Below are 26,587 nucleotides of genomic sequence, written 5' to 3' on the forward strand. Positions count from 1 at the left end.
GCTTTCGTGCTGGCAACATCACGCTACGCAGTATTTATTTTTTGATTGATGCAATCGTTGTGAACCGCCAGGTGTTCCGTGTTTACGAGAATATAAACAAAATGGTTTGGTTACAACAAAAGCCGACTTTAAGCTAAAGTTAAGTGGTATTTGATGTGTAATTATAGATATTAGTGATAGCTTGCCGTAATCATGGACGCTCCTCCCTCGCCATGGAAAAGGCCGAACGAAGTTATGCAGTTACACAAGCTGAAAAGACGTAAAAAAGCGTTACAGGTAAGGTCCTTTTGTAAAAGTTAAACAGTTGAACGCTGGGAACAACGAAACTTGTAATCGATCGTTTTAAAAAATTATTTAATCATCCGTTGCTGAATACTGAGCGCTCTTAACCAAAATAATATCGAAATGAATGATTAAAATATAATAGATGTTTATGTAAATTATATAATAACTTTGAAAATGATAATGATGATACTAAAATTTTAATTCCAAATATTGTGAAAACTTTAATAAAATCAACAAAAATGATATCAAAAATTCATTATTGATAGTGTTGTATCAATGTTGTCATACTCACCTTGGAACAAACAAATAAAGTAATATAATAAACTCTAGATCCCAATAATCTGAATTATCTTCTTCTCTACCAATGTTAAGCAAAATAAATTATTATACATTTTAAACCAAGTTGCAGTATGTCTATATGTAAGTTATGCATTATATTTTTTTAAGGCACGCATGAAACAGCCATCACAACCAGCTACAACTGCAGAGCCTAATAGTGGAACTGATGATTTAGATTTCTCAAGATTATTGGATGGAGAGAAAAGAAAGAATCCATTTTCTAAGTAAGTAGATGCACAGTGAAACTGTACTCTGAATATGAATAAACTATATTAGATCAAATTGAGTATTTTATATCATTCTAATGTTATATGCCTAACCTGGCTGAATAGCCTACAAGTTCTAATTTTAAGCCTTTAGTTGACAGAAAAGTATATTTTCTTAAATTTAGTTCTACCACTTATAATTGGTATCTCTTTAAATTTTAAATATTCTGCAATAATTGTTTATTATGAGAATCCTCTTTTTGTAATTCTATATATGGCATCTATGATATCTAATATTTTCTAGAACCAAACTACAAGATAACAAGAAGCCTAAGCTAGACTTAGAAGATCAGCTAGATGAGTCTAATGATAAGACACTGTATGCTTTGCTAAACCTACCTTCAAAACATGTGGAGAAACCAGCACAGGCGGTTGATACGGAAAAACTGTCAACATTCTCCAATCTCTTACAGAAGTTCACTGCTGAACATTCTGTGGAAGTTGTAAGTATTCATAATTCTGTCTGCTTGTTTGTTGCTTTCAGAATTAAACCACACAACCAATTTTGGTGGAATTTGGGTATAAGAGTAGGTTGAACTTTAAGAGGACTTTGATTTATTGCAGCGATAACCTCTATGTTCACTATGGTGAAGCTGAGGCCAAAATCAGAATCAATTCAAAAACATATAAATATTTATACCAGGATTTTGTTTCCCAGTTAGCTTATATACACAAAAGTACTGCTAAACCACGTGTTAATGTGACTTAGAATCACCCAATAATTTCTTTGTCCTTTTGAGATTTATAATTTATTATCATAAGTCAGCATGATATTAAAAAAAATACTTTCATCCTTTTGTGCAGGTCTTAACAAGGAAGTAGGTAAACATTAAATAGCCTTATTTTTTTAATGCCACTGAAATTAAAATTTTCATTATTTTTCATTGTATATATAACTTTTTCAGATACCTGAGAAAAAGTACAAATATTTACCCATTGACTGGGCTTTAAAAACTAAGTTAAGACTGATGTCACCAAAACCTTTTGCATGGACTTCTAAACTGAAGGCAAGTGAAGAAGCCTCAGGTATTACTGGGTAAGTGAATATAAAATATCATCAAAATAAAAGATACATTTTTACAAAAGGCAACAGATGACTTTCTGACTATATGAAAGCACTTGTCTTTGTATGAACCATGTTGATGAAATTCTATTAATAACCAACAAAATCTAAATCTATTTATATTTTTATGCAATATTTCGTCTCATAAAAAACTTCAAATCGAATTACTTTTTTAACACTCAACTCAAAATGCAACCAGATGTTATAACTTTAATGTGTTTATCCATCTGTGGCTTCATAGCTCCCAAACTGGTAAAACGATTTCAATTTAGTTCGTATTGTATTAAAGGTGATTATTTTCGAGACTTCTTAAGACATGTCTAAAAGAAACTTGTTATTTATACAGTTTCGTGCGATGCCTCGACACGGCTACCTCACCCACACTAGACACATCCCCTCGGGCACTCTTCCACCAGACCTGTCTCTACTGGCAACATCCTCACTTACCGTGGCTGGAGTTATATCCGCGGTCGTCAGGCAGGGTCGCGGCCACCAGCTTCATGGCGACTAACGAAGATGTGAAGGAGGCCTTACATAGAGAATGGACGGAAAGCTTTAGATCTTTGTTTCAAGTGAGTAGCTAATACTGCTATGACTATTTTTAGGATAATTATTCAAAAGTTCAAAACATAAATATGCATTAATTATGCTTAGTACTGTTGTAAAATAGACTGCACGGATACCCGAGTGGTTGATGTCAAGCCAAACCCACTAAGCGCGACGTGTCGCCCGTTCGATCCCCGCGTATGAAATGCGTTTGTGTGATCCACGAATGCTTGTCCACGAATAATTTAATTTCATAGTGCGTGAGCCGATTTTCCACAAAAAAAAAGTACTGTTTCCAAATTATTCATAGCAAAAGCATTTGTCGAGATTTTATTTACTTCAATTCAAACTGAAGTTGTTAATTAAATTTTGTTATTTTTAATTGAAGGAATTATTTATTATACAAAACAGGACTACGTACTCTTTAACGCGTTTAATTTTTGCGTTGTCAATTTTTTAACGTCCCCCTATACCCTCCCCCCTTAGTTGTTACGCGCACGTCACTGCCCGTACTTCTACGTGTGCGCGAACACGTTCACATGCCTGTTCCGCGCGGCCGGGCTGTGCGGCCTCACCGAGCCCGTCGCGCTCATCGCGCCCACCACGCGCGGCTTCCGACAGACGTTGCGGCAGGAAGGTAATTTACAACGACTATGTTATCGATGCTCTTAGATATATTATTATCCAGTCTATTATGTAGGTGCGTTGTGAATTTTGCATTACAAAAGTGGTCAAAAGGGTTATAGAACCTACAAAAGTGACCCCATTTAGGATTTAAAATATAATTAGTTTATTTATTAAAATAGGTCAGATCCCTTTTTATTATATCAAAGGCACTTGAATGAAGTTTAATTTAGTCCATTTAAAGTATAGCCATAGTAACATTTCGATAACTTCCAGACGTAGAATACACTATGCCACTAAGGCCAGATAGCAAGAAGAAGCTAAACACGTCTGATGAAGACAAACCAAAGAACGCGTCGTTCGACAGCTGCTACGACACGATGGACGACAAGTGCACCGGTGACGGTCAAGACAAGGCAGAAGAAGATGATGAGGATCCCGACCAGTTCCTAACAGAGATGGGCTTCGAGACTGAAGTTATTAAGAAGATTAATATAACGCAGGTAATTATGATAATCAGTTAGGTGATAAGACCATCTGACCTTCTAAAGTGTCACGTTATTTAGTCAAATCAAAAAAGGGCTACTCTTTCTCGTACTCACGCACTCTTACTTTACTCACTCAAGCATTAGAAAGCCTTGTCTTTTGAAATCTTAACTGAAAAGGGTACACAACCGGCAGCATAATGCCTTAAGATAAAAAAGCACATTGAACATTACATCTCATTTCTTTTTATAAGGTATTTTACTAACTAACCCAAGTGTGTATGATAAAAAAAACTATAATGCTTTTTGCCGTTTCCTCCCTGTAGGCCCGCATAACGCACAACGCGGAGAGCAGCGTGGACAGCGCGGCGGAGTCCCTGGTGCTAGTGCGCGGCGCGGACGCGCAGGCGCTGTTCAACTTCCTGCTGAACTGCAAGTCCATCGTGAGCCCCACCGGGCCCTTCGCCGGAGTGCCGCCCACGCTGCTCGCGCCCACCGCCTTCCACGGCGGGACGCTGCAGTCGCTAAAAGTAAGTTCTTGCTATTTTCATAACACTTACTTACATTTGCATTTCCGATAAGTTCAACAATACTCATCAAGTCAGTATGAAAAGATTGTTGTCACTCTTTTAATAACAAACAAGTAAATAAATTAACTTAATTGTGCCCACATCTGGAAAAAACTGTCTTTTTCTCAGACATGCAAAATATTAATTCTACTTTCATAAACTGTCAGGACTTCACTTAAATATGTTCACGTTTTTCATTAATTGTTCCAGGTACGCGAAAACACAATACATTCCGATAGCAATAAGTACTACTCGATAGAGCTCCGAGGCCCCATCTTGCCGACGACGGTGCACACGCTGTTCAATGTGTTGAAAAAGAGTTCATCAGCTCAGTTCAGCGCTACGTTTGCTCATCACCAGCCCACGCTGGCTTTTTCGTGGGCTGCCAGTAATATTGCTGAAGGTTTGTTTAATTGCTTCAAGCCTAAAATTTACGAACATTACTTGGCACCTGTGCCTGCTCATGACTATTCAAATATACCCCCTCCACAATTATAATAAGTTGGATAGTCACATTAGTTAGCTCTTTTATTAAAGTGACATTTCTAAAACAAAAACACCCGACCGAAAGCATGAAAAGGTCCATGTCACGTGACTTATCGTACGGATATATTAATTTCCATGCATTTTAGCGTTATTTATTAACGTTAATGATTTTAGAAAAGTCGCTTGACTAGTGCTTATACACCCATTACTTACCATGATGTTTCTTATTCAAAATGAAACTACATAGTTCTATCTTTTTTCAGATGAATCATCGAAAGAAAACGATCCAAACCTCGTGGCCAAAGCATTCAACAAGGAGAACTTATCAGACTGTGGTATCAGCGAGGAGATGTTACAGCACTTCTGTTCTCCAGACCCCAGCATGATAAAACCCCTGGATAGCGTAAAGTACAACACGGAGGACAACACGTACACATGGTGATATTATTGTGGAGTTTATGTTATGAATTGACAATCATATTGTGATCATGAATTAAATGCTATTTTTGTACATCCTTGTTTTTAATTTACTCCTGCTTCCCCAGTTTGTTAAGATATTTTTAAAGTCCCCACGGCACTCGCCCTGTTGTCCGCGTCAGAGGCGCAATCCCTGGAGATATTAACCTCTATTCAATAAACCTTCCTTATTTAGTTTAGATAGTTGCTGCGAATTTTCTCCACTAAAAGTGTTCCGAAAAGTTTTAAGCATAGACACCCATAACCTTCCTTGCTAAGAGGGAGACTAGTAGTCAACCTACCACAGAACAGAAAAAAATATCCACATTCGTGGAAAAGAGTTAGTTTCATCATTAGTCTAATAACGGATTGGATAAGAACAAGAAAACTCTAAATCACTTAAAAGATACGATTTATTCCTTTTTCATTTTTGGTAAATTAAAAATAAGTTTCTTAAAATTCCACAATCACTTACACAATAAAAAGATTCATACAGATCAGGATGAAATAAATAATATTGTGAGTCCTGCGTCAAAATGTCGCAGTATTTGTATATGTTACCTAACATAACGGCACTAATACGCTATAATTATCACTTCAAACCCAAGGTGGAACAGGAATCTTGGAAAGCTTACATCTAAAATATTCATCTATGTGACCAATTAGCCGGGCACTAGAACAAATAATACACAATTTATTATTTCATCAGACATTCTACTACATTCACAAATTTGTAAAATTTAACTATATAAACATAGAAATACGTATTTATTGGTTTATTTAATATATCATAATTATTACATTGGCTAGTTATTGCGAAAAAGAGAATGTTAATACCTGCAGATTTGTCAAGTTGAATTATGTTGTATAAGTTATGGAGCTTATGATTTCTGTAACAAAGAAACAAGAAATTAGCAGAAAATGCAGTTAATGATACATAAATATCTGAAATCAAGACTCATAGGAGTGGACTTACATTAGAGGATCCACTGGAGGCGGGCTGTCCGGGCACGGAGTACTGCGGGCGGAAGTTGGAGAAGTTGGCCGCAGCCGCCGCCGCCGGGGAGAAGCCCGGCAGCGAGCCGCCCGACTGGAAGCCCGCGGGGAACTGCGGCATTTGTGCTACACACAAACATTACGTTAGTAACACATTCTTAATATAACTAGTAAAAATATTTAGCTGTTAATTACTACGCTTGAAACCTTATATGAAACAAAAACCTCTTTTAAACATGGTTGAAATAGTACCGATTATGAAAAGACCACCTTTTAATTAAAATTATTGCAGCCATCCCCGTTTTACGCCGTGTAGTGTGCAGTCAAGCTATTACAACTACATTAATTTTAAATAGGACGTGGGGAAAGACACCCAGGCTTGCATAGTGTGGGGTATTGGTTATGTGTCACTCGTGACATGGGTAGTACCTGCGGGCACGGGGTTGCCGGCGGTGGCGGCGAGGCGCGACAGGATGCTGCGCTCCGACATCTGCAGGCGCTGCGCCACGGGCGGGATGCGCGCCAGCGTGGCCGGCAGGCGGGACACGTCCGACTTCATGTCCGACAGCAGCTCCTCCAGCTGGTTCAGCACCTGCCGGGACGACATACAATTATACTACTGACTGGGAAATTATATCAACTGGATAAGTGAAACAACCAGACTCTTGCCAATTTCCTTAAATCATCTGCCCATCTTATCCTGGATAATGCATCTGAGGTGCAGCGCAGACGACAAACCTTTTGTACGATCGAGTCTGCGGCGCTCAAAAAATCTGCATGGCGCACGTGTGAGTTACTGCATGTAATTGCATACGTTCTATATTCACAGACTAAAAGTGCATCACGGATAGTCTGTCGTCTGTGCTGCACCTTCAGTTTACACAAGAACCAGTCATACCTTATGCAGCACAGCGTTGGCGGGCTTGTTGCCGGCCAGCGACTCCTTGCTGAGGTGCTGGTGCGACTCGGCCAGACACTCGACCTCTGCGAAGCGCGCGTTGAGTGACATGGCCGGGTGGTTGGGGTCCTGCGTCAGGTTCAGGTACGCCGCGCGACGAAGTTGCTCCTCGATCACCAGTGCTTGCTCTAGGAGCTACAGGAACGAAATTTAGTGTTTAAAATTTATTGTTAAATGGTATTTAAGATGATAAAAGACATGTCTACCAGGTCTGCAAGCCATCAAAGTAAACTGTTTTAGTTAAAAAAGTAGTGATATCAGATATTTTAAACGTTAACGTCAAAATGTCTCACCTTAAAACGCCTGGCGAGGAACTTGTTTTTGATTTCCAGGAAGTTGCCCTTGCCGACGTCCATCTTGAAGGGTTCGTTGATGATGGCGAAGCGCAGGTCGTTCTGTATGTCCTGCCAGCGGCCGTAGCCATGCGTGACGATGCCGGCCAGCAGCCAGTAGTCGTGCCTGCGATGCCAGATCTCGTACTCGCGGCCGGGCGCGGCGGCGCGCTCCTCGTTGAGCCACAGCGTGTGCAGCTCGGTGAAGCCGCCGTCCGCAATGTTGAACATGAACTTGCGCCGTTCCACCTTGAGATCCTCTTCCTCTTTCACTAGCACCACATCGTCGTCGTCCTCGTCCTTCTTCTCATCTTTAGGTTTCTCGGAAGCTTCGGACTCTGCTTTCTCGCTCTTGACATCATCTTTCTTGTCGATGTCTTCCTTCTCGTCCTTGACCTTGACGGCATCTTTATCGTCCTTCTTCTCATTAGATTTCTCATCGTCTTTAGGATCTTCGTCCACGGACATGCGTCGTTCGCCATCCTTGCTGTCCTCGGATTTATCCTTGTTCGAGTCTTTCTCGTCGGCGTTCTCCTCCTTGATGTCGCTAGTGTCCATGGGCTCGTCCTTCTCCTTGAGGTCCTTATCGGGCTTCTCTTCCTTGATGTCATCCTTGTCGTCCTTGTCGGAGCCGGCGGGTGTGGCGGGCGTGGCGGGCGCGGCGGCGGCGGCGGGCGCGGCGGCGGCGGGCGCGGGGGAGGGCGCGGCGGATGTGATGGGCGTGGCCGTGGAGGGCGCGGGGCTGGGCGCCGCACTCTCGCCCGCTGCTGACTTCACCGGCTCCACGGGCTTGCGGATCATCTCCGGCATGCTGTAGTAGCCGTTAATATGCTCGAACTCCTGAACCTTCTTTCTAATCAGACTCATCACTCCAATTCGTGTTAACACGTGCTGCCTAGACAGACCCTCTCGTGGCACGCCGTCTGCAAAAGTTTCAGCGTTATCCGCGCCGGGCTCGCACAGATGCCGCATGAACAGCGACACGTACGCCTTGAAGTTGCGTTCGGACTTGCCCCTGAGATCCCTGACGAGCCACTGCGAGTTGAAGGCGTCCTGCGGCGGCATGCCGTAGCGCATGATGGCGTTGAGGAAGGACTTGCGCTGTCGGGCATTGAACCCGAGCACCTCCATGTTCCCTCCGACCCTCGCCAGTAGCGGCGGCAGCGGCCGGTCTCTCTCCTCGCGCCGCTCCAGCCTCCTCTTGCTGCGCCTGCTCAGCAGGTCACCGTTGTCATTCTTCTCATCAAAGTCATCGTCCTCCTTGTCATCTTCACTGCCTTGAGAGAAGTCGGAGTTATAGTCCGAGCCGTTCTCCTGCCACGTCGTATCCTCTCTATTCTCAGTCTGTGTAACGATACCGTCATTGTAGTTGACTTGTTTACGAACACGTTTACCCTTGCCCAGTGTTCTGGCCTGGTCCTCTTGGTGTTGCTCATAATGATGCCTGAGCAGTTTAATCCAGTAAGCTGGGTCAGTGTTTTCAGCCTCCTGTTTGATGATTTCAGTGTCAACTTCTTCATCGCCGTCGCCTTCTTTTGTGGAATAACTGGCGACCTTAAAGGAACTAAGATATTCATTGGCCCAGGACTCTTTCTGTTCAATACCTTCCTTAGAACGATCGAGCAATTCTCCAACAGCCCTGTCGTCATAATGAATAGCTTCTTCTTTTCCTTCATCTTCTTTGAACAATTCCTCTGTACCAAACCTGAGGATGTCGTCCAACTCTTGCTTAGTAAAGTTAGCGCCCTTTCCACCCATGCCAGGACGTACAACCAAGTGAGTCAACATCATTTTCCTCTTTGCTACTTGTGTAACCCTCTCTTCCACACTGTTGCGCGTGACGAAACGGTAGATCATCACTTTGTTTGCTTGACCGATACGATGGGCACGTGAAAAGGCCTGAATGTCGTTGTGAGGATTCCAGTCAGAATCGTAGATGATTACAGTGTCGGCTGTGGCTAAGTTGATACCTAAACCACCAGCCCTAGTCGAAAGCAAGAACACAAATTGTTGAGCGCCCGGGGCATTAAACCTGTCGATAGCTTCCTGACGAATTGTTCCGGTGATACCACCGTCAATTCTCTCATATTTGTAGCCTTCTCCCTCCAAGAAATCTTCGAGGATATCCAACATCTTTGTCATCTGAGAGAAAATAAGGACTCTGTGACCTTGCTCTTTAAGCTGCCTTAACATTTTCGACATGAGAACCAGTTTTCCGGAAGCCTTGATCAATGCTTGTGTATCGTAGTTACCGTGAGGATTGAGCGGAGCTTCCTCGGCAGCCACAGGGAACAAGTAAGGATGGTTACAACACTTCTTCAGGTCCATCATGACGTTGAGCAATGAGACAGTCTGACCGCCACTCTTAGGGTTCAAAGCTTCGTAGTTCCTCGTCAAAATATACTTGTAGTATTTCTTCTGCATGGGAGATAACTCTACACGCACGATGAACTCTGATTTAGCCGGCATGTTCTTAAGCACGTCGGCCTTGAGACGCCGCAGCATATGCGGACCCAACATCTCGTGAAGCCTTTTAACTTGTTCTTCCTTCGACACATCGGCAAATTCGTTTTGGAATGCGGCAAGATCGTTGAACTTATCTTTATTTAAGAAGTTCAAAAGATGGAACAACTCTTCTAGGTTGTTTTGTAGAGGAGTTCCAGTTAGAAGCAGCTTGTAATTAATGTGATAACCAGCTAAAAGCCTGAAGAACTTTGACTGGTTGCTCTTCAGCCTGTGGGCCTCGTCAACCACAAGGACTGCCCAGTCGATAGACCCGAGACAGGTGGCATCGATAGATACCAACTCGTATGACGTGAGGAGTACATTGAATTTCACTTGTGATTTAATCTTCGACGGCCTTCCTCCTCTGTTGGCGCCGTCATCGAAAGTCAGTTCGTTTTCTCTGATAACAGCTCTTGAATCTTTGTCACCTACATAAGTGATGCAATATAGGTCTGGAGCCCACAGTTCGAACTCACGTTCCCAATTAATGATAGTGGACAATGGTACTGACACAAGGAACGGTCCCTTGCAGTGTCCCTCCTTGAACAGCGAGTAAAGGAATGTGACAGTCTGAATAGTCTTGCCGAGACCCATCTCGTCAGCGAGAATTGTATCGATCCCCTGTCCCCAGGAGTACCGCAGCCAGTTGAGCCCCTCCAGCTGGTAAGGATGCAGCTGCATACCGGTTTCGTACACGAAGGGCGGCTGGTCCTCGTACTTCTTGTTGAGGTTGGTGGTGGGGCGGTCGGGCGGTGGGTTGTATTTCTTTGGCTTCATCTGCAAGCCGGCACTGCTGTCGTCTTCGTCAATAATGTCCTTATTCTTGCTCTTACGACCGGCCTTCTTGCCTTTGGTGCCTTTTGTTTTTCCTTCGGATGTGATGAAAGCGCGCATGTCCTGCGGTTGAACAAAAACTTTGAGTATATACCTCACCATTTACTTATCATCTATGAAATGATTGTTCATAGTATAATAACGATCATATAAATGAAGTAAGAGATTGACCTGATAGTATTCCATAGCATTCTTCAATCCGGCGATATCTGCATTCTCTGACTCCCAAGTGGCTTGATCGTAAGAGAGATCGCGCCACTTCACAAGGTAGTAAGTAGTACCGTCGCGGGAAGTGCGGTGATTTATCACTCGATGCACGACCAGCCATTCTGGTTTCACACCATATCTGAAATCATAGTTGATGGTTTAGAAGTGCTTGAATAGACGTGAAACAATAGTGAATGACGCAGTAAAAACGGTTGAACAAACAAATAAGGTCATCTTATGCAATGTCAGTAATATGATAAACAACCATGTGAGACCAGTTCCACCACTTTTCAGTTTTCTGTGCTACAACGAAGTACTTCTTGGTAGTGTAACGAAAAGTATTGTACCTGTAATATTTCTCCTCGAGTATCTTCTCATCGGTGTCATGGTCCTGCTTGTCCTTGAGCCGCTTGACGCGTCCGTCGCGCTCATCCAACGGCTCTTCTAGTTTCGGCGGCTCCTCAGGGTCTGACTTACGCATATAGTAGCGGTACATCAGAGGGTGGAACACGTCCAGCTAGAAATCAAAAAGTTATGGCTCAATTAATTTGATGTTACCATTAAAAATCTTAAATTATCTCCCGTCTGCGTTAATAAAAAGACTAAGAATTTAGTTGTGACGATAACAACTAAATGAAAATTGCCTTATTGTTCCTCTGCACGACAATACAATAGCCGTAATGAAGACAGGCACAGAGAACAAAGTGTAAGTCTTTGTCACCTCGACTTCGAATGTAGAGAGCTATAGACTCGCTTAGAACATCGCTTAGCTTAGTGTTCTTAAATACTGCTGCAATTAATAAATTTTATACCCAGCGGAAAAAAGCTATGTTGCGTTCGTATATTGATAAACTATTAGTTCTTATGTCCACAAACCTGTAACTCAGATATCCAGCTACAATGCCAGTAGGAGCGCTCATGCCACTTCACGAAGAACTCTCTGGACCGTGGCGCCTTCGACTTGGCCGACTGTTCTTTCCACCGCCATGTTAATATCTTCGCCACTTTGCCCTCTAGCGGTGGACACTGGAATAATACAAGCGTAATTAATTATGGTTTGTCTTATGGTAACGAAGTTTAAATGAATGTAGTGAGACTGAGAGGTTTAAATTCCAACCAAATTAGTCAAGTAACTTATGAATATTATGATAATGATACTCACACTACATCGAGGACACTTCCACTCCCCGTCCGGCACCTCCTCGAGCGGTGGATTCAGACAGAAGCGATGGTACGCCGACGGACACGAGTCGCAGCACAGTAGCTCGCCGCCGTCCTTACATATTCTGTAATAGGTATAATTTTGGTTAAGCTGAATATTTGTACATAATAGAGCAACTTATGGTTGACTTAGTTAAGAAGGACATAATATGATTGAAGCAAGTTAACAATACTATTAAAATAACGTAAATATCGTTCGGCGAAAATACTGTTCTGACATCAGGATATGACGATAATAAATCGCACGACACAGCAATACTATTAAATTTCTTTTTCATAACCTAATCTAGACAAATAATGTGACAAGAGATCTGGTTAACCAATAATTCACATTTTACCCAACACTGCCTTTCTTTTTTGCCAGGGTGAAACTAATGACTTCAATCCACGCCACTGACACACTAGTATGATAGTAATGTAATAGTAACCGGCAGAACTCCTGATGCTCGTCGTCGTCGTCCTGGTCCTGGTTGCCCTCGGCCTCGCAGTGCGGACACGACCAGCGGCCCTCGGGCGTCTCCTCCAGCTCGGGCTCCAGACACACGAGGTGGTACGCGCGCGGACACGTGTCGCACAGGATGATCTCGCCGCCTTGCTGGCACACCTGCCCCACACAATATAATGTTTTACTTATGTGATGCTTTTTCCTACCTAAATTCCCTACTAAGAAAACCTTAGATGAAGACAGGGCAATGATATGTGATTCTCTAAGATCACCTTTTTTTTCATTAACGCCTTTTTCATTCTATTCCTCTAAATCGTTTATAAGAAATAACGTGATTTTAAAATTAGTTTAATTTAGTTTGCATGTTTGTTCTTGGTTCCTTCATGGAATAATCTTTACTGAATTTTGACACTAAACAAGTTACGAACTTCGTATGTATGTATTATCGAATACGAACCTCGCAGTAATCCTGGTGTTCCTGTTCTCCTTCAGTGCCATCAGGGAACTTGCTTGTAGTTTTCAATTTCTTCTTCTTTTTGCTCTTATTACCTATCTTAGTCTTTGCCTTCTTTTTCGGTTGCTATAAAAAAGATTGAAAAGATATGTTAATAAAGAATAACCTATACCTGAATCTAAGCTAGAGAATGTTTTTTTTTCTATCTGTCCAATTTGCTTATGTAATACATAAGCAGGTTGAAACTTTCTATCAAGCTCCTTATTAAGTATGCTTTAAACATAAGATTATTATAAAAAAATGTTTAGAAGTTGTAATACATTAAGAATAAGGTAGTCTGTCAACAGATTTATATTACAAAATTAGTCATTCGCAAAATAACCGCGTAATAAAAGACATTGCGGCAATACCATCATATCTCTCCCGATAATCAGATACTTACTTCACGTTATGACTGATAACGGAATGTCATCTGATTACAAGATAACACACATATAATTCTAAGTAAAATAAGTTATTTCCATGACATACATATTTTGTGTAAATAAACACCTACAACTTAAGTATTAAAATTAATTGTATTCTAAGATGATTTTCGAGAAAATTTGATAAAATTAATTTTATTTTTCACTATTAATATTCCCTGTTGTAGTTCTTTATGTGAAACAGTATACTATGCAACTGCAATAGACCTACTACGAAAACGCAGTATGTTGTGGTTTTGACATTACAAGGGGTTGTATATAGAGTTCTTACCGGCACAGCTGGGTCATCTTCCTTGACGGGAACACTCTCGTCCGAGGCCGCGGCGGTGGCCGGCTTGGGTTCCTCCGCCTCAGCCAACATCTGTTCGAATTCAGCGTCCGAATCAGAGTTCACTGCGCTGCCCTCCTGGTCTTCCTCCTGTTAGAACATGTATAGGCTGTGGTTAGAGTCAGTTACTTGTATACAGCAATGCTCAACAATATGTAACTTCTAGCACTTGTATGTATTACTAGATATTATTAATCTTTAACTTACCTATTTATCTATACTAATACATAAATCTATACTAATATAAAGCTGAAGAGTTTGTTTGTTTGTTTGAACGCGCTAATCTCAGGAACTACTGGTCCAAGTAGAAAAAATATTTTTGTGTTGAATAGACTATTCATCGAGGAAGGCTTTAGGCTATAAACCATCACGCTGTGACTAATAGGAGCTAAGATACAATGGAAATTGTGAAAAAAACCGAGCAGGTATACCTAAATCATAACATATATCTTCTACCCACGGGGACAAAGTTGCGGGCAACAACTAGTTATTATATAAGTGTTAATTCCACGTGTCGATACTCATTATTCTCTTACCCTTTTTTTTTATTTGGATTATGTCTTCTCACGATTGGTTAGTATTTTAGTTTGTAGTTGGCGCTTATAAAAGAAGTAGTGTATGATGTATAACTCACGCTGCTGGTCCGCTTGCGCTTGCTGAACTTGATCTTGAGCGTGGGCACCTTGGGCTTGCGGCCGGGCTTGCCGCGCGGCGTGGCGGGCGTGGTCGAGTGCTTGGGCTTGCGGCCTCGCTTGCGCGGCGCCGTTGCACCTTCGTCGCTCTGTTCCTCTTCTTCCTCCTCTTCGGGTTCTTCCACTACTTCTTCATTCTGTATCAAAAAAAATTTAGGCCATTACCCACTAAATCTCAAAACTATGAAGGTTTACGACTATATTTGCTGGGGTTGTTACTAGCAGCAGCAATAGCAGCTACAAATAAACGTGGTAGAATACATTTAGAACTTGAGAAAAATCCATATTATTATTTTTGCAAGGAACAGGTAAAATAGAACTAACCTTAACCTCTTTAGGAGTGCGTCCTGGTCTGCCTGTTTTAGGCACATAATCTGATGTTGTGGATGTGTTGGTGTTGTCCTCAGACATCGCCGGAGTTCCGCTGCCGAGATGTGGGTTTGTCTCACAGAACAGACGCCATTTTGCTGCCACTAACATCATCAACTTTGATACTGGAACCTGTTAAGAATAATTAGCCTTTAAATAAATTCTCTCTTTACTTTTTATATGCCTAATAATAAGATTTAAAATTCGGCTATAAGCAAGGCCATGTTAAAGGTACACGACGACAGGACCTTTTTCTTCATTCAAGGTTGAATTGAGATATAATTAATAAGGACTAAAAAAATAAAAATAAACAATCTAGAAATCAGCGGGATAATATTTAATTCTTATAATTTACGTCAATAAATTCATATAGTTTAAAATAACCGAAGGGGCGAGAACTAGTAAATAAGGAAGAAACATTTAATCTATGACGAGTATATTTCCATTACAAGGAAAAAAACTGTTAACATGCAATTAGCATTTCAAGATTTAATTAACTAGAGAATATTCAATGATTTTATCTGCAACGTGAAGAATCTTCAATGAGATTTGTTTGCTTACATTACCGACTCTCAATCTGTTGTTTATTAGAAAATAAGAAACAAACAGTGGGTTTAATACGAAACGGACGTTCCTGATCCTTTACACCCGACATGACTAAAATATAGGCTAGGTTAGTGTAAAATTGCTGACTAAAATTGAATTTAGCAGATTACATCGCAATTCACAAAACTTTGTGTTTTTTTCTGAGCCTGAGAGAAATACAATAATAGGTCTGAATGAACGAAAATTTTCAAAGAATTTTGTCGCCCTAAGTAATATGCTTATAGAATAAGATCTACTGGACCTAACTAAATCGCATTTTTATTCGACCAAATGGCAACTATTCCGTATAGAAATCTCATAGTAATCGGATGACATAGATATAGAAAAAAAAACAAAGTAAAACCTACTTATTTATGAAATCGGTTAAAAAAGCAACTAAAGCACAAACCTTAGGGTTCTCTTTGACGAGCAATGGTCGCACATGCTGCTGGAACAGTTTGTACGAAGTCAAGTTTTCTAAGTCGGCGTCTGAATACTGGATATCGACGTCAGTGAGTCCAAATGATGAGCACACCTCTTCAACTGTCGGCATACCTGCTATTTGGGATACATAACTTTTAGTTTTGAGACACTGCGCATGCAATTATACATAAATTTGACTTAATTTTTTAACATTCGCAGTAGGTACCGTATTTATTTGCTCAATAGATCTGGATATTTTTAAATAGTATAACCAAAATTCTCATATTCGCCAACTAAAAGCAATGTAATACGGTAAATAATTGTATAGCGGCTTCATCATAGCTGAACAACCTAGGGCACGAGTATTTATTTTTCGTAAACTATTCTTTATTGTTCCCGTACTAAAATCACAAGCCAAGAATAGTGTTTATAAACAGCAATAAACATGAGCAGCAGGAAGTACGTCGTTCGGCATTCATAACGGCACCGCGTACATAAAATAAGGCAATTTTATAGGGAGAAGGAAAAAGCTAATTCCTTTGAGATACGCCTTGGTGTTTAAGAGGCTTTTTATGTAGCTCTGCCAGACGTTCACAGTTAAACCTGAGGAATGCAAGTTCCTAGTTCTGTTTTCATTAAGACGCCATTTTATTAGATACCGCTAGCCTTTGCTATAGTAATAGGCAAATAATAAAATACATAGTATATCTATTGTTATCATGTAATTGATTGAATTGGTAAATTAGAAGGCTGAGCAGTAAAATGTTGATGCCTGAGTAGTAATTCGATGTTATTCTTTTAATCTTTTCCATATCTGTACTATGTCACTATAAATTTTCCCAGCTATTAGTTTTTAATGCTCTATGATAAGGACATTTTCCAGTATCATATCACTCGGTAGCACGTGCCAACCCGTCCAACCATTAAAACTTAACTAATTTCACTCGGTCACTTGAAAACCAATCTAAATTTTGTCACGTTTGCGAGTGTGGCATGTAACGTTGATACGTATTGTGAGAAGTCAGTGCAAAAGTACCGTCTTTTATAAGTTTATAAATATTCTACAAAAGCTCTAAATGAATTGTAACTAGACGAAATATTTTGTAGTGTGCTAAAAATTATTTTCTATTGAACCTCAAATAAAAAACAATATTTATAACAGATTTTTTTTATATCTCCATATCCAAAATGTTTCAGTTAGGTAGCAGGTAAAATAACACTTGGGCAACAAGCTTTTTACGGTATAGCAATTTGGTGCTTATAAAGTTATGGTATGTATTTTTGATAAATAAATAAACAACTGTAGGTGTTTCCCGTGAGCTTGTTCTTATATGCCCGACTTTCATTTAGCGTCTATTAATAAAAAAACATGATGATTAACATATCATCATCAAAGTATTGGAATTAATGAATCGAAGCTCACGTAGGTACTGTTCAGTCAACAGAGTTGGTCATAAAACATGTCTATAGGGTGTTAATAAAGATGCGTTATCTTTGATAACTGATTGCAGTCATGTTTATCTATTGACACCATTTGAGTGATCAGTCCATCAATTTCATTCGGCTTTTGTCAAGATAAGTAAAACGTTAAGATTCTGACCATTTCAACTACAGTTAGTTTAGAATCGAACAGTTATTACGTATAGAACTCAATAAGATGTGCATAAGACTAATTTACTTTATAAGGTTAAAAAGATCAGAATTGAATTGATCAGAATGGCAGACGCTATTGTGAAAGATGAGCAATTTTTTTATAGATATATGTTTTAGTTTTTAATTAAAAAGAATTAACTTTGTTTCAATACATTGGCCATGACTGTAAAACTAAATAACTTCTAATCCAAAGAAACAACGCCACGTGCAATTTTCGGTGCATTCAAAATATCATGACACACGCACATTCCAAATATTTATTCAAAATAACCTCTTTAACATGTTGAATCAGCATTATTCTTATTACATCGAAATTCTAAACAAGTTGACAATATAAATGAACAAGTTGTTGACAACAGCTAGAGATCTTTATAGAGAAACGAGCAAGGTCGTATGAACTTCAGAGGTCATTGCACCGCGCACTAAGTTCGAATACACCGATGTATAATTATTTATACATTTATCTGCAGGCCTGCCTTGAATCTTAGATGTTAACAACGTGAATGTAAGAATTGCAAATGTGCAAGTACAGTAGAGGCAGATAAATGTATTGCATGATGTAACTGTTTAAATACTTTATTTTCACTAAATCACCTACGTTTTAGGCAACTCGCTACAGATCCATGGCTTTACTGTTTGTTACATATCATTGACCAGCTAATTAGACATGTTAAACCTTTCATATTACCATAGTATCCGACACGTATGCCATCTAAAATTATATTATACATCAAAATTTGGATAACACTTAGCTACGACCATTTAGACATATTCATGTCCTTCATTATTCCCTATGTAGGTACAAAGAAGAAGTAAAATTACACAATTTAACTATCCATGTAAATTTAAACTGACGGGCCTGATTGGCAATATCTGCGGTCGAAACTGTTTCAAATTGTTAGTGTTATTTTTAACTAGAGTTACAGCAAAGTCTAGTATCTTTTTGAGAGCCTGCTTGGTATCATAGCCGGTCATCGGCCATACCAAAATCGAAATGGTCAAGCCATTGGAAAAAAAAACAATTTGCCCGATTATTGCCCTTTATCTTAAAATTATAGAAGATGTAATGTAAAAAGACGCTTTAGAACTTACCCGATCCGGAATCTGAAGCAGCTGGTGTGACAGACGTGTTGTGTTTACTGCCCCTGCCTTTACGGGACTTCTTTGTCGATGACATGGCACTGAGAGCATAGTCACTGTCTCCTTCTGCCTCGATCTCAAGGCCAAACTCTTCATCCTGTGATGAAAAACAGGTTGAATAACATGATTTACAGCTATAAACAAAAACTATAAGGGTGGTGATAGAGTATCACCAAAAAATTTCAATTGCATTCGTCAGTTAAAAGGGGTAGAGACAATATAGACGTATTTCTGGCTTTGTTGAAAAACTAGTGATCTAGCACTCCAGTTGATGAATGAAAACCAATTCCAGGCCTATTAACTTTGATAACCTTGCTGGGTAATTTATTGCAATGGAATAAAGTAAATTTGAATTACCTGCATAAACTGTAACAAATGCATTATAGGTAAGTGTATAATATACTTATACGCCTATTATTTAAATGTAATCATAAATATACTTTCACACATTAGGAATTCCTTATTATTGTGTGGTTAGTAAAAATGTGCATTAACATAGTCCTATTTACAATATTTGGTGTAATTAGTCCATATCTATTATTTACACTTATTCAAATACAAGTCAAGTAATGGGGTATCCTTACATTTCTAAGATACAAAACTTTGAACACTATTTATCTATAGAACATTCTTAAACATGAACTAAAAGAAATGAAGATACCTTGAGACTAAGGACCACACAAGACTACAATTTTAATATTCAACTGTGCAACATGTTAGACCTTTTAATTCCAACATTATTCCACCTGCTCCTAGTAGGTTATAAGAAACCCATATACAAACCACCTTATCTAAGATTACTCAAGTGATTTAACAGACTGATTATCAAAATACAATTCAATTAACAGATTGTAATGATTGAATCAAGTATTTACAATACTGCCAACCCACTTCCTGTGACTACAATAACCTATTTTGTGCATATGTATTAAAGACTAATGAGATCCTTTATGATGATAATTGTTAAGGGACTATTCAATTAGTTTTTTTTTTTCAAGAATCTTCAAACTGATAGACGTCATTTCCATAATATATCAATAGATGTGCTAGTTATAGGAATAAGAAAATGCTACTGCTACCTTCACAAACAAGGGAGTCAAAAGCCAGGTGATAATATAAATATATTATACATAATTGTATCGGATTCAGCAAGGATATGGATAGCAAATGTGACAGGTCTGAGGAGGAACACTGACCTTATTGGTGACATCCTTGTAATATAAACAGTTGCGTTGCAGTCACATCCAGCACAATGTGTGAAAGATGCATGAATATGGAAGAAGCAAAGGAATATGTAAGGATAATGGCATATTGTTGTTTTCACCTAACCCCTTAGGAATATGGTATGAATGCATTATGACACATCATTGTGTCTTTGTATCATTCTAAGCTTAGATGTTACATACCATTGATTTTTGAAAAGATTGACACAAGTTAATCACCTGCCAAATTTTTTATCAACCATTGTTATTTGGGTTGTTAATCTTGTTAACTTAAATTAACTTGGTCACCCTTTCAGAAACCCGGAGTAAGTTAAAGATATTTGTGGTATTTTCACATTATTTCGTAACTCCGAAGTGAGTATGGTTAACCTTGAAATCAACAAGAACTCCTATTCTTAAGGAGTGAAAATGAGATCATGTTGATAAAAGATAATGCAACAACTTCAATGCAAATGTTTAAGAGTTTAGACATCTTTTGCATTATATAAATAACTTTAATATTTAGATGAGTATATCAAGTGAGCCCATATAACTTCTACCTAACATTCAAAGCAGTAAATTCAAGTTATGACTAGTACTTTCTGGCAAAACATTAATTATGTAAATTCTATACATAATGGAATAGAGATCTTATCACATTTATAGTAGTGGCACTGATTAAAACATAAATACAATAATAATTCAATCTGAATAGGCAATCGGAATCTTGATAGCTAGACATTGTTATGGGAATACAAATTGATGCCGTTTATAAATACACCCAAAGGTGTTTAACCTTGAAACTAAAATATACGAGAATAATGAAAACTGTTTGCTTAAAAACAGTTTAGTTTTAGTACCTGTAGCGATGAGAGCCCAAGATATAAGAGGGAGTGATATACCTATGATTAAAAATTTTGCATTTTTAAAGAGGGTACATCAATCATTTTTAGAAACAGTTGAGATTTCAGTTTTCTTTTCATTGCAACGGGAATTTCAGAATTGCAAAACCAACTGTTTTTGAAGAGGCTATAAAAGCGCTTTATACAATCAAGTTATCTGGTTTTGACTTTCCTAAGGTAGTAGTAATCCTAAAATAATAAAAAAGTAGATAAAATATAAGTTGACTTGAAATAACACTCACCTCTTCACTCTCATTCTTGCGCTTCTTCTTTTTCTTTCTACCTTTCTTCTCTTCTCCTCGGGCTTTCCTTTTCTTACCCTTTTTCTTCTTTCTGCCATCTTCAGGTGAGTAGTCCTCATCCTCCTAATAATATCATTCATAGCAGTGAATAAACTTCAATGACATAACCATAACACAATTTCATCAAGTCAAATGTTTACAAATACAAGCATTCACTATTGAATAATACTAAAAACATGAATGAATAACATATTCAACAATTACCTTTGGTGGTGCTTCATCACTCTCTCCAGAATTCTCATTTTGACCCTCACCTTCCTCCACGTCCTCGTCGCCTGCAAGTTCACAATAAACTGGTCAAACCAGTCCACTACACCACGCACTTACCAACGCTCTAGCAAACGGTTTACAACAGTGCATTTCGCTACAAGACCACACTCCTCACGCTAAGGTCACTAATCCCTTTGTTTGGCGGCGTCCATTTTGTTAAGTAGTAATGAGGGGATATCGCATGTTCTTTTCTGTCACAAACTGCCACTTAAAAATATTTACAACCACAAAATAACAAATACATCATAAACTCACTACGAAACCACTTCTTTGACAACACAACACTCTGATCGGCTATATTATTTGGCCAAAACTGAGTTACGGAACCCAAAATTTTCTAAATTTTTAATTGCTTTTACCGCAAGTAAACACATGATACCGCTATTCGCGGCTTACCTATGACATGCTAGCTAAATTGAACGTTTACCTGCGAACGAACCGTCTACTTCATCATCGGATGCCATTTAGATCACTAATCAACACAACCTGCAATAAGATTAAAGATTTTGGTCTAGAAAAGATAAAGGACGCGCAGTTTTTGCGACAAATGGTAATTAATTCAGAAATTGATGCCGCCGTCACTACACGGCAAACTAGCATGAATTGTTGTCTCGCTCGCACATATTCAAAAATATGGGAAAAAAGAAATTATGGGGTGGCCACACCAGTGTGAGAAGAATCTACCATTTTAATAAACAATCTACCAACTTTAGAATCCAAAATTTTAGATTTGGATTTTTGTTGATGTGATTTGATCCTACTATGAACGACAACTTACTCTAAACAATAAAAGTATTTCGGAAATACTTGAGTATCGACTTTTCATCTATACCAGGACTACTGGTCACTCGAAAAGTTTTCCTAGAGATAAGTAGGTACATAAATAAAATAATCAAAACTATACAGAAATATGTGTAAAAAAAGATTCATGAGATTAAATCAATGCTTATTTATTAAATCAAGTGCTTTATCAAATAAAATGTCCCATTTTATTTGATAAAGCAAAAACTGCTTCCAGGAAAAAAAATCAAAAAATACAGACACAAGAATAGACACAGATAGAAGAAATTGCCTTATTTCTATGTTCATAAAATGATTTTCACATTAACAATAGCGGGAAGATGCAAACCGTAGTCGAGGATCAGATTATTCATAGTTTAGGTCGGAGCAAATGTATATTTTCTAAGTATTATGCTTTTTCAATTTTACTATTTTAGGTGTGAAGCTATTGACAAAAAACATATATTCTAAATGAATAAACCAAAATTAAGATATAAGGTACCGTAACTTAAGGTAATATTGTAAAATGAAGTCAGTTTTGGTTCTGAATTTAAGCGAATAATCTGTGATTTTTAGGAATTTATAGTTTTACGCCTCATACAAAAAACTCGTACAAAAAATAACATTCATGATTGTAACTGATGGTATTTTTAAATCATTTTTTGTGAACGTTTGTTATTGTGAGGTAAAAAAAAAAGTTTATTTTAACATGTCGACACTTTCTCGTTTTTTGAGAAATTTGGATTGTCACATTTTCGTAAAAAAAATGTATCATTACTTATGAGGGAAATTAATACATATACCTAAAATTAATTCGGCAAATGGCTCACCTGATGTTAAATCAATAAAGCTGTCCTTGAACATTTTCAACCATGCGGTGCTTTTTCGGCAAATGGTAGCGTCCTTAGTTTACAATGTAGGCCGAAAGATGTACCAAAAACTCGAACAAAATGTAAAGTCAAAGCTTCAAGCTTTCACGAAAATCTGTTGAATAGTGGTTTTCTTACATTATTCAGACTAATTTTCCTTGAACTTTACGTAGAAAATCATCAAGCTTCATTTGCAGGAACTCGGCACTGCATGATCTGACGCTAATGTTGTGTTTACGAGTATCATATCAACTCGATCTATAGAAATCGATGCAGTGGAGATTGTGGCTCCTACTACTTTATGCTGTTATAATTGGGAGGGTACTACAGGTACTTGCACATAGTGCGTAGGGTGTGGGCAAAATTTGATTCATTGCAACAATGTGTTCGTAGTTTGGACTTGTTTCATTCTACAAGTAGCACTAAAAAAAAAATGTTTTATTAAAACTGCTATTTTATTTTTCGTTAAAACTTGGCAAAAAAATTTAATATCGAATTCTAAGACCATTTATTTTCATACCAGTCATTTTATCTCGTAAATTTATTAAAGTATATAAACATTATTCATTCTGTACAATTTTATGTGCTGAGACTGTGCAACTCAGATATTTTTTCAGGAGAGAGAATGACTTCCAAATTATTCGTAAATCTACTGTTCCAAGAAAAATCAATAAAATGGTATGAATACCTGTCAATCGCCAACATAACAAACAAACTAAATTGTTGCCATTGTTCGAAAAGTGATTTAGTAACCAACTATAAATAACATGGATTTTCTTTAAAATCATCAAAATTATTTGATACAATTTTGACCTTTTTACTTACAGTATAAAATCGCTGTTCTATTTTTATGTACACATAAAATTTGCAGAAAATTGTGCGTGATGACGTCACTCATTAATGAGTGAGCGGAGGCATAGGTAAACTATTGCTGTCTTTTTCTGACACGTTCATTGATTAGTTCTAGTCGAAGGCGGGGATGGAAACATGGAAACTTGACTGATAAACTGACAATGTGTAGTCTGTAGTTGTTATTGTTTAACTACTTCCACAGTTTAACATGGTTTTTATTTATTTATTGTGAATACAATAACTCAGCTTGTTTATTCTTCTACAACAAACTCATCACAAATCATGAATGCTCTGTTAGATTACGGTTCATCCTCCAGTGGTTCCGAAGAAGAATCAACAGAACATGAAAAGTAAGTAATGAATTGAAATGAAGTGTAATCATGCGTTAAACGAATATATAATTGAGATCGTTGTGTAACTATCGTGCTTATTGCAGATCTGCGGCTGAGAGTTTGAAGCCGAAACTTCCTAAACCGACGATCGGGGAAAGTAGCCTACAAACTTCGGTTTTTTCGAATCCCTTCGTGGAAGCAGAATTAGCAAAGGCGGCAATACTCGAAAAACATGTTAAAATGGTATATGTTGACTTTCTATTACATAACACTTGGTATTGACAAAGCCATGTAGATTTTATAGTACAACTAAATTTAAAACTTAAAATTTAAATATCCACATACTACCAAGCATATTATGGCTATACCGAGTACATTCATACATCACTCATAATAACATTGAAAGTTTATATATTAAAATTAATCATGCACTTTAATTTACTCAAATTAAAACATTAAAGTTTTCTAATTGTTATCATAATAACAACACCACAAACTTGAGTGTCCACTTGTGCATACAATCGTCAAGTACATAGGCGATGACTGTAAGGTTCCAGGTAAAGACAACACACAGATGATAAATGGAAAACGGATATGCTGGAACTACAGGAAAGGCCGCTGCCGCTTCGGACACAATTGCAAGTATGCTCACGACACTGATATACAAAAGTCTAGTGAAGAGATAGAAGCAGATAAACAGGTGGGCAAGCTAGCAATGAGTTATTAAAAAAAAGATTCATACAAAAATACATCTTTAATAAATCCCATTCTGTATGTACTTAATCCTTGTTTCTGTGTTCTAGAAACTGAAATCAGTAGTGTGCGAAGGTGCGGGTACAATGACATCTGCCCCACCACCTGTAGCTGTACTCGACCAATCAACCCCAACAGATGATGCCACCTGGGAGGGTGGAGTAGACAAAAAAAAACTGAAGAGACCAGGCCTCAGCCAAACTCTAGTACCAGGGAAGAAAGTAATCAAAATGTATAAAGAGCAAAAAATCAAAGATGCTAATAAAAATTAAATGTTAACTACTTTTAAGATCGCTGTATATGCGACATTGTTGGTATTTGTTTGACTTTGGTTTCTGCAGACCTAAGAAGCAGAATTTATCGCACAGAATGAACTGTGCTTGATGCTTATGAACACAATAGAATTGCTACTTTTCGTCCTGAACTCAAACATTAGTTGCTACAATATATTTTGTAGTTTTGAACTCTCGCACATTTAGTTCTAGATGCACCTCACCATCACTCAAGTCATAATGAAGTTTAATAATATTTTTTATATACGTATATATGTACGTCATCTGTATACGAATTAACTAAATAAATCTAAATATATCGCCTCTGCCTTAAAAAGGGTTAAGATAAAAATTACCAGTCTTGTTGCATATACAGTAACAATTTTTAACCTAAGCTATATCTCTTGCATTCCATATCCGTGTATCGTAATTATTAATAAATATAAATCAAAGTTCTTTGTGTTAGTCCATAACAAGCAAATGTAATCAAAATGATCATGTCAACTATACTGTAAAATATTTTTCGGGATACATAAAGTATGACGTATGACAACTATAATCGTTTAAGACTTTAAACTAATTCTGCATTAACATTGTAAATAAAGTTGGGCAATAAACTTTTATTTGTTTTGTTTTATTCTAAATAATTCCTCCATTCATAGATTTAGGTCTTTCTATGCTCAGAGAAAAGAAGGATACTCTTCTTATTCCATTTCGGCAGATGCAGTTATATATCAATGTTTTATTAATCATCATCAAATCAAATATCAATAACTAATAACTTTTTAGCATTGAAATATTTTCGTTACTTTTTAATTTCTGTTGAATCTTTTTTGTAGTTTTAAAATTTCGAGCCCATTGTATCCTAAAATGCTGTGCAAAAGCCTCTCCAAAATCCTTGTATTGTTGAATACAAATTTCCTTGAATCTAAATTTCAGGATCGCACACACAAATTGTAAAAAAGCGATAAGTCAAAATATTCTTATGTGGCTGTTCTTCGAGTCTTTCAATGGCAAAACAACGTTTACTGGGACAGCTGTCAGCTAGTTGCAGTATATAAGAATATAGCATCTCCTGAATATATTCCCCATTGGGAAGAAGAAATACCTGTGGGAAATACTATCTATAAATAAGTTACGTACCTATAGGTAGGCAAACTTTACCATAAATCACGTGAGACGATTTTTTTCTTTCGAGGAAATGTTTACGTGTGTGGTAGGTATGTAGACTAATATATTCGTCTAGCAGTCTCCAAAAGATGAAAATAACTTTTCTAAAAATATACACACTGGCAATGAAGCTTGTT

General features: G+C 38.0%; 3 protein-coding genes across 7 annotated transcripts; 2 read left to right on the top strand and 1 right to left on the bottom strand.

Moving 5' to 3' along the window:
• Nucleotides 1–19: 19 nt before the first annotated feature.
• LOC113504596 (protein downstream neighbor of son homolog) lies at nt 20–5,176 on the top strand. Its single transcript, XM_026886981.1, has 10 exons — nt 20–276; nt 733–848; nt 1,135–1,333; nt 1,796–1,926; nt 2,300–2,525; nt 2,986–3,136; nt 3,400–3,626; nt 3,935–4,138; nt 4,388–4,580; nt 4,927–5,176. Exons 1-10 carry the CDS (start codon nt 193–195, stop codon nt 5,103–5,105), a joined length of 1,710 nt encoding a protein of 569 aa, XP_026742782.1. The 5' UTR covers nt 20–192; the 3' UTR covers nt 5,106–5,176.
• A 338-nt stretch (nt 5,177–5,514) lies between these two features.
• LOC113504594 (chromodomain-helicase-DNA-binding protein Mi-2 homolog) lies at nt 5,515–22,039 on the bottom strand. 5 transcript variants are annotated; one of them, XM_026886975.1, is made up of 21 exons: nt 21,850–22,039; nt 21,357–21,427; nt 21,093–21,215; nt 19,943–19,957; nt 18,699–18,843; nt 15,940–16,088; nt 14,901–15,077; nt 14,519–14,713; nt 13,828–13,974; nt 13,075–13,197; nt 12,601–12,776; nt 12,114–12,237; nt 11,828–11,977; nt 11,299–11,468; nt 10,916–11,090; nt 7,367–10,807; nt 7,014–7,208; nt 6,545–6,707; nt 6,096–6,241; nt 5,957–6,009; nt 5,515–5,792 (listed from the first exon to the last, which is right to left on the bottom strand). In XM_026886975.1, exons 1-20 carry the CDS (start codon nt 21,884–21,886, stop codon nt 6,001–6,003), a joined length of 5,931 nt encoding a protein of 1,976 aa, XP_026742776.1. In that variant the 5' UTR covers nt 21,887–22,039; the 3' UTR covers nt 5,515–5,792; nt 5,957–6,000. The 5 variants fall into 5 exon arrangements, with proteins under 5 accessions (XP_026742776.1, XP_026742777.1, XP_026742775.1 ...); XM_026886976.1 differs by having other exon boundaries at nt 5,515–6,009; nt 15,940–16,085; XM_026886974.1 differs by having other exon boundaries at nt 5,515–6,009.
• A 1,986-nt stretch (nt 22,040–24,025) lies between these two features.
• Nucleotides 24,026–25,903, top strand: LOC113504546. The gene is made up of 4 exons (XM_026886893.1): nt 24,026–24,273; nt 24,360–24,498; nt 24,806–24,955; nt 25,059–25,903. Exons 1-4 carry the CDS (start codon nt 24,206–24,208, stop codon nt 25,278–25,280), a joined length of 579 nt encoding a protein of 192 aa, XP_026742694.1. The 5' UTR covers nt 24,026–24,205; the 3' UTR covers nt 25,281–25,903.
• Nucleotides 25,904–26,587: the final 684 nt, after the last annotated feature.

Source organism: Trichoplusia ni, chromosome 22 (genome assembly GCF_003590095.1).
Source record: "Trichoplusia ni isolate ovarian cell line Hi5 chromosome 22, tn1, whole genome shotgun sequence".
Taxonomy (NCBI): domain Eukaryota; kingdom Metazoa; phylum Arthropoda; class Insecta; order Lepidoptera; family Noctuidae; genus Trichoplusia; species Trichoplusia ni.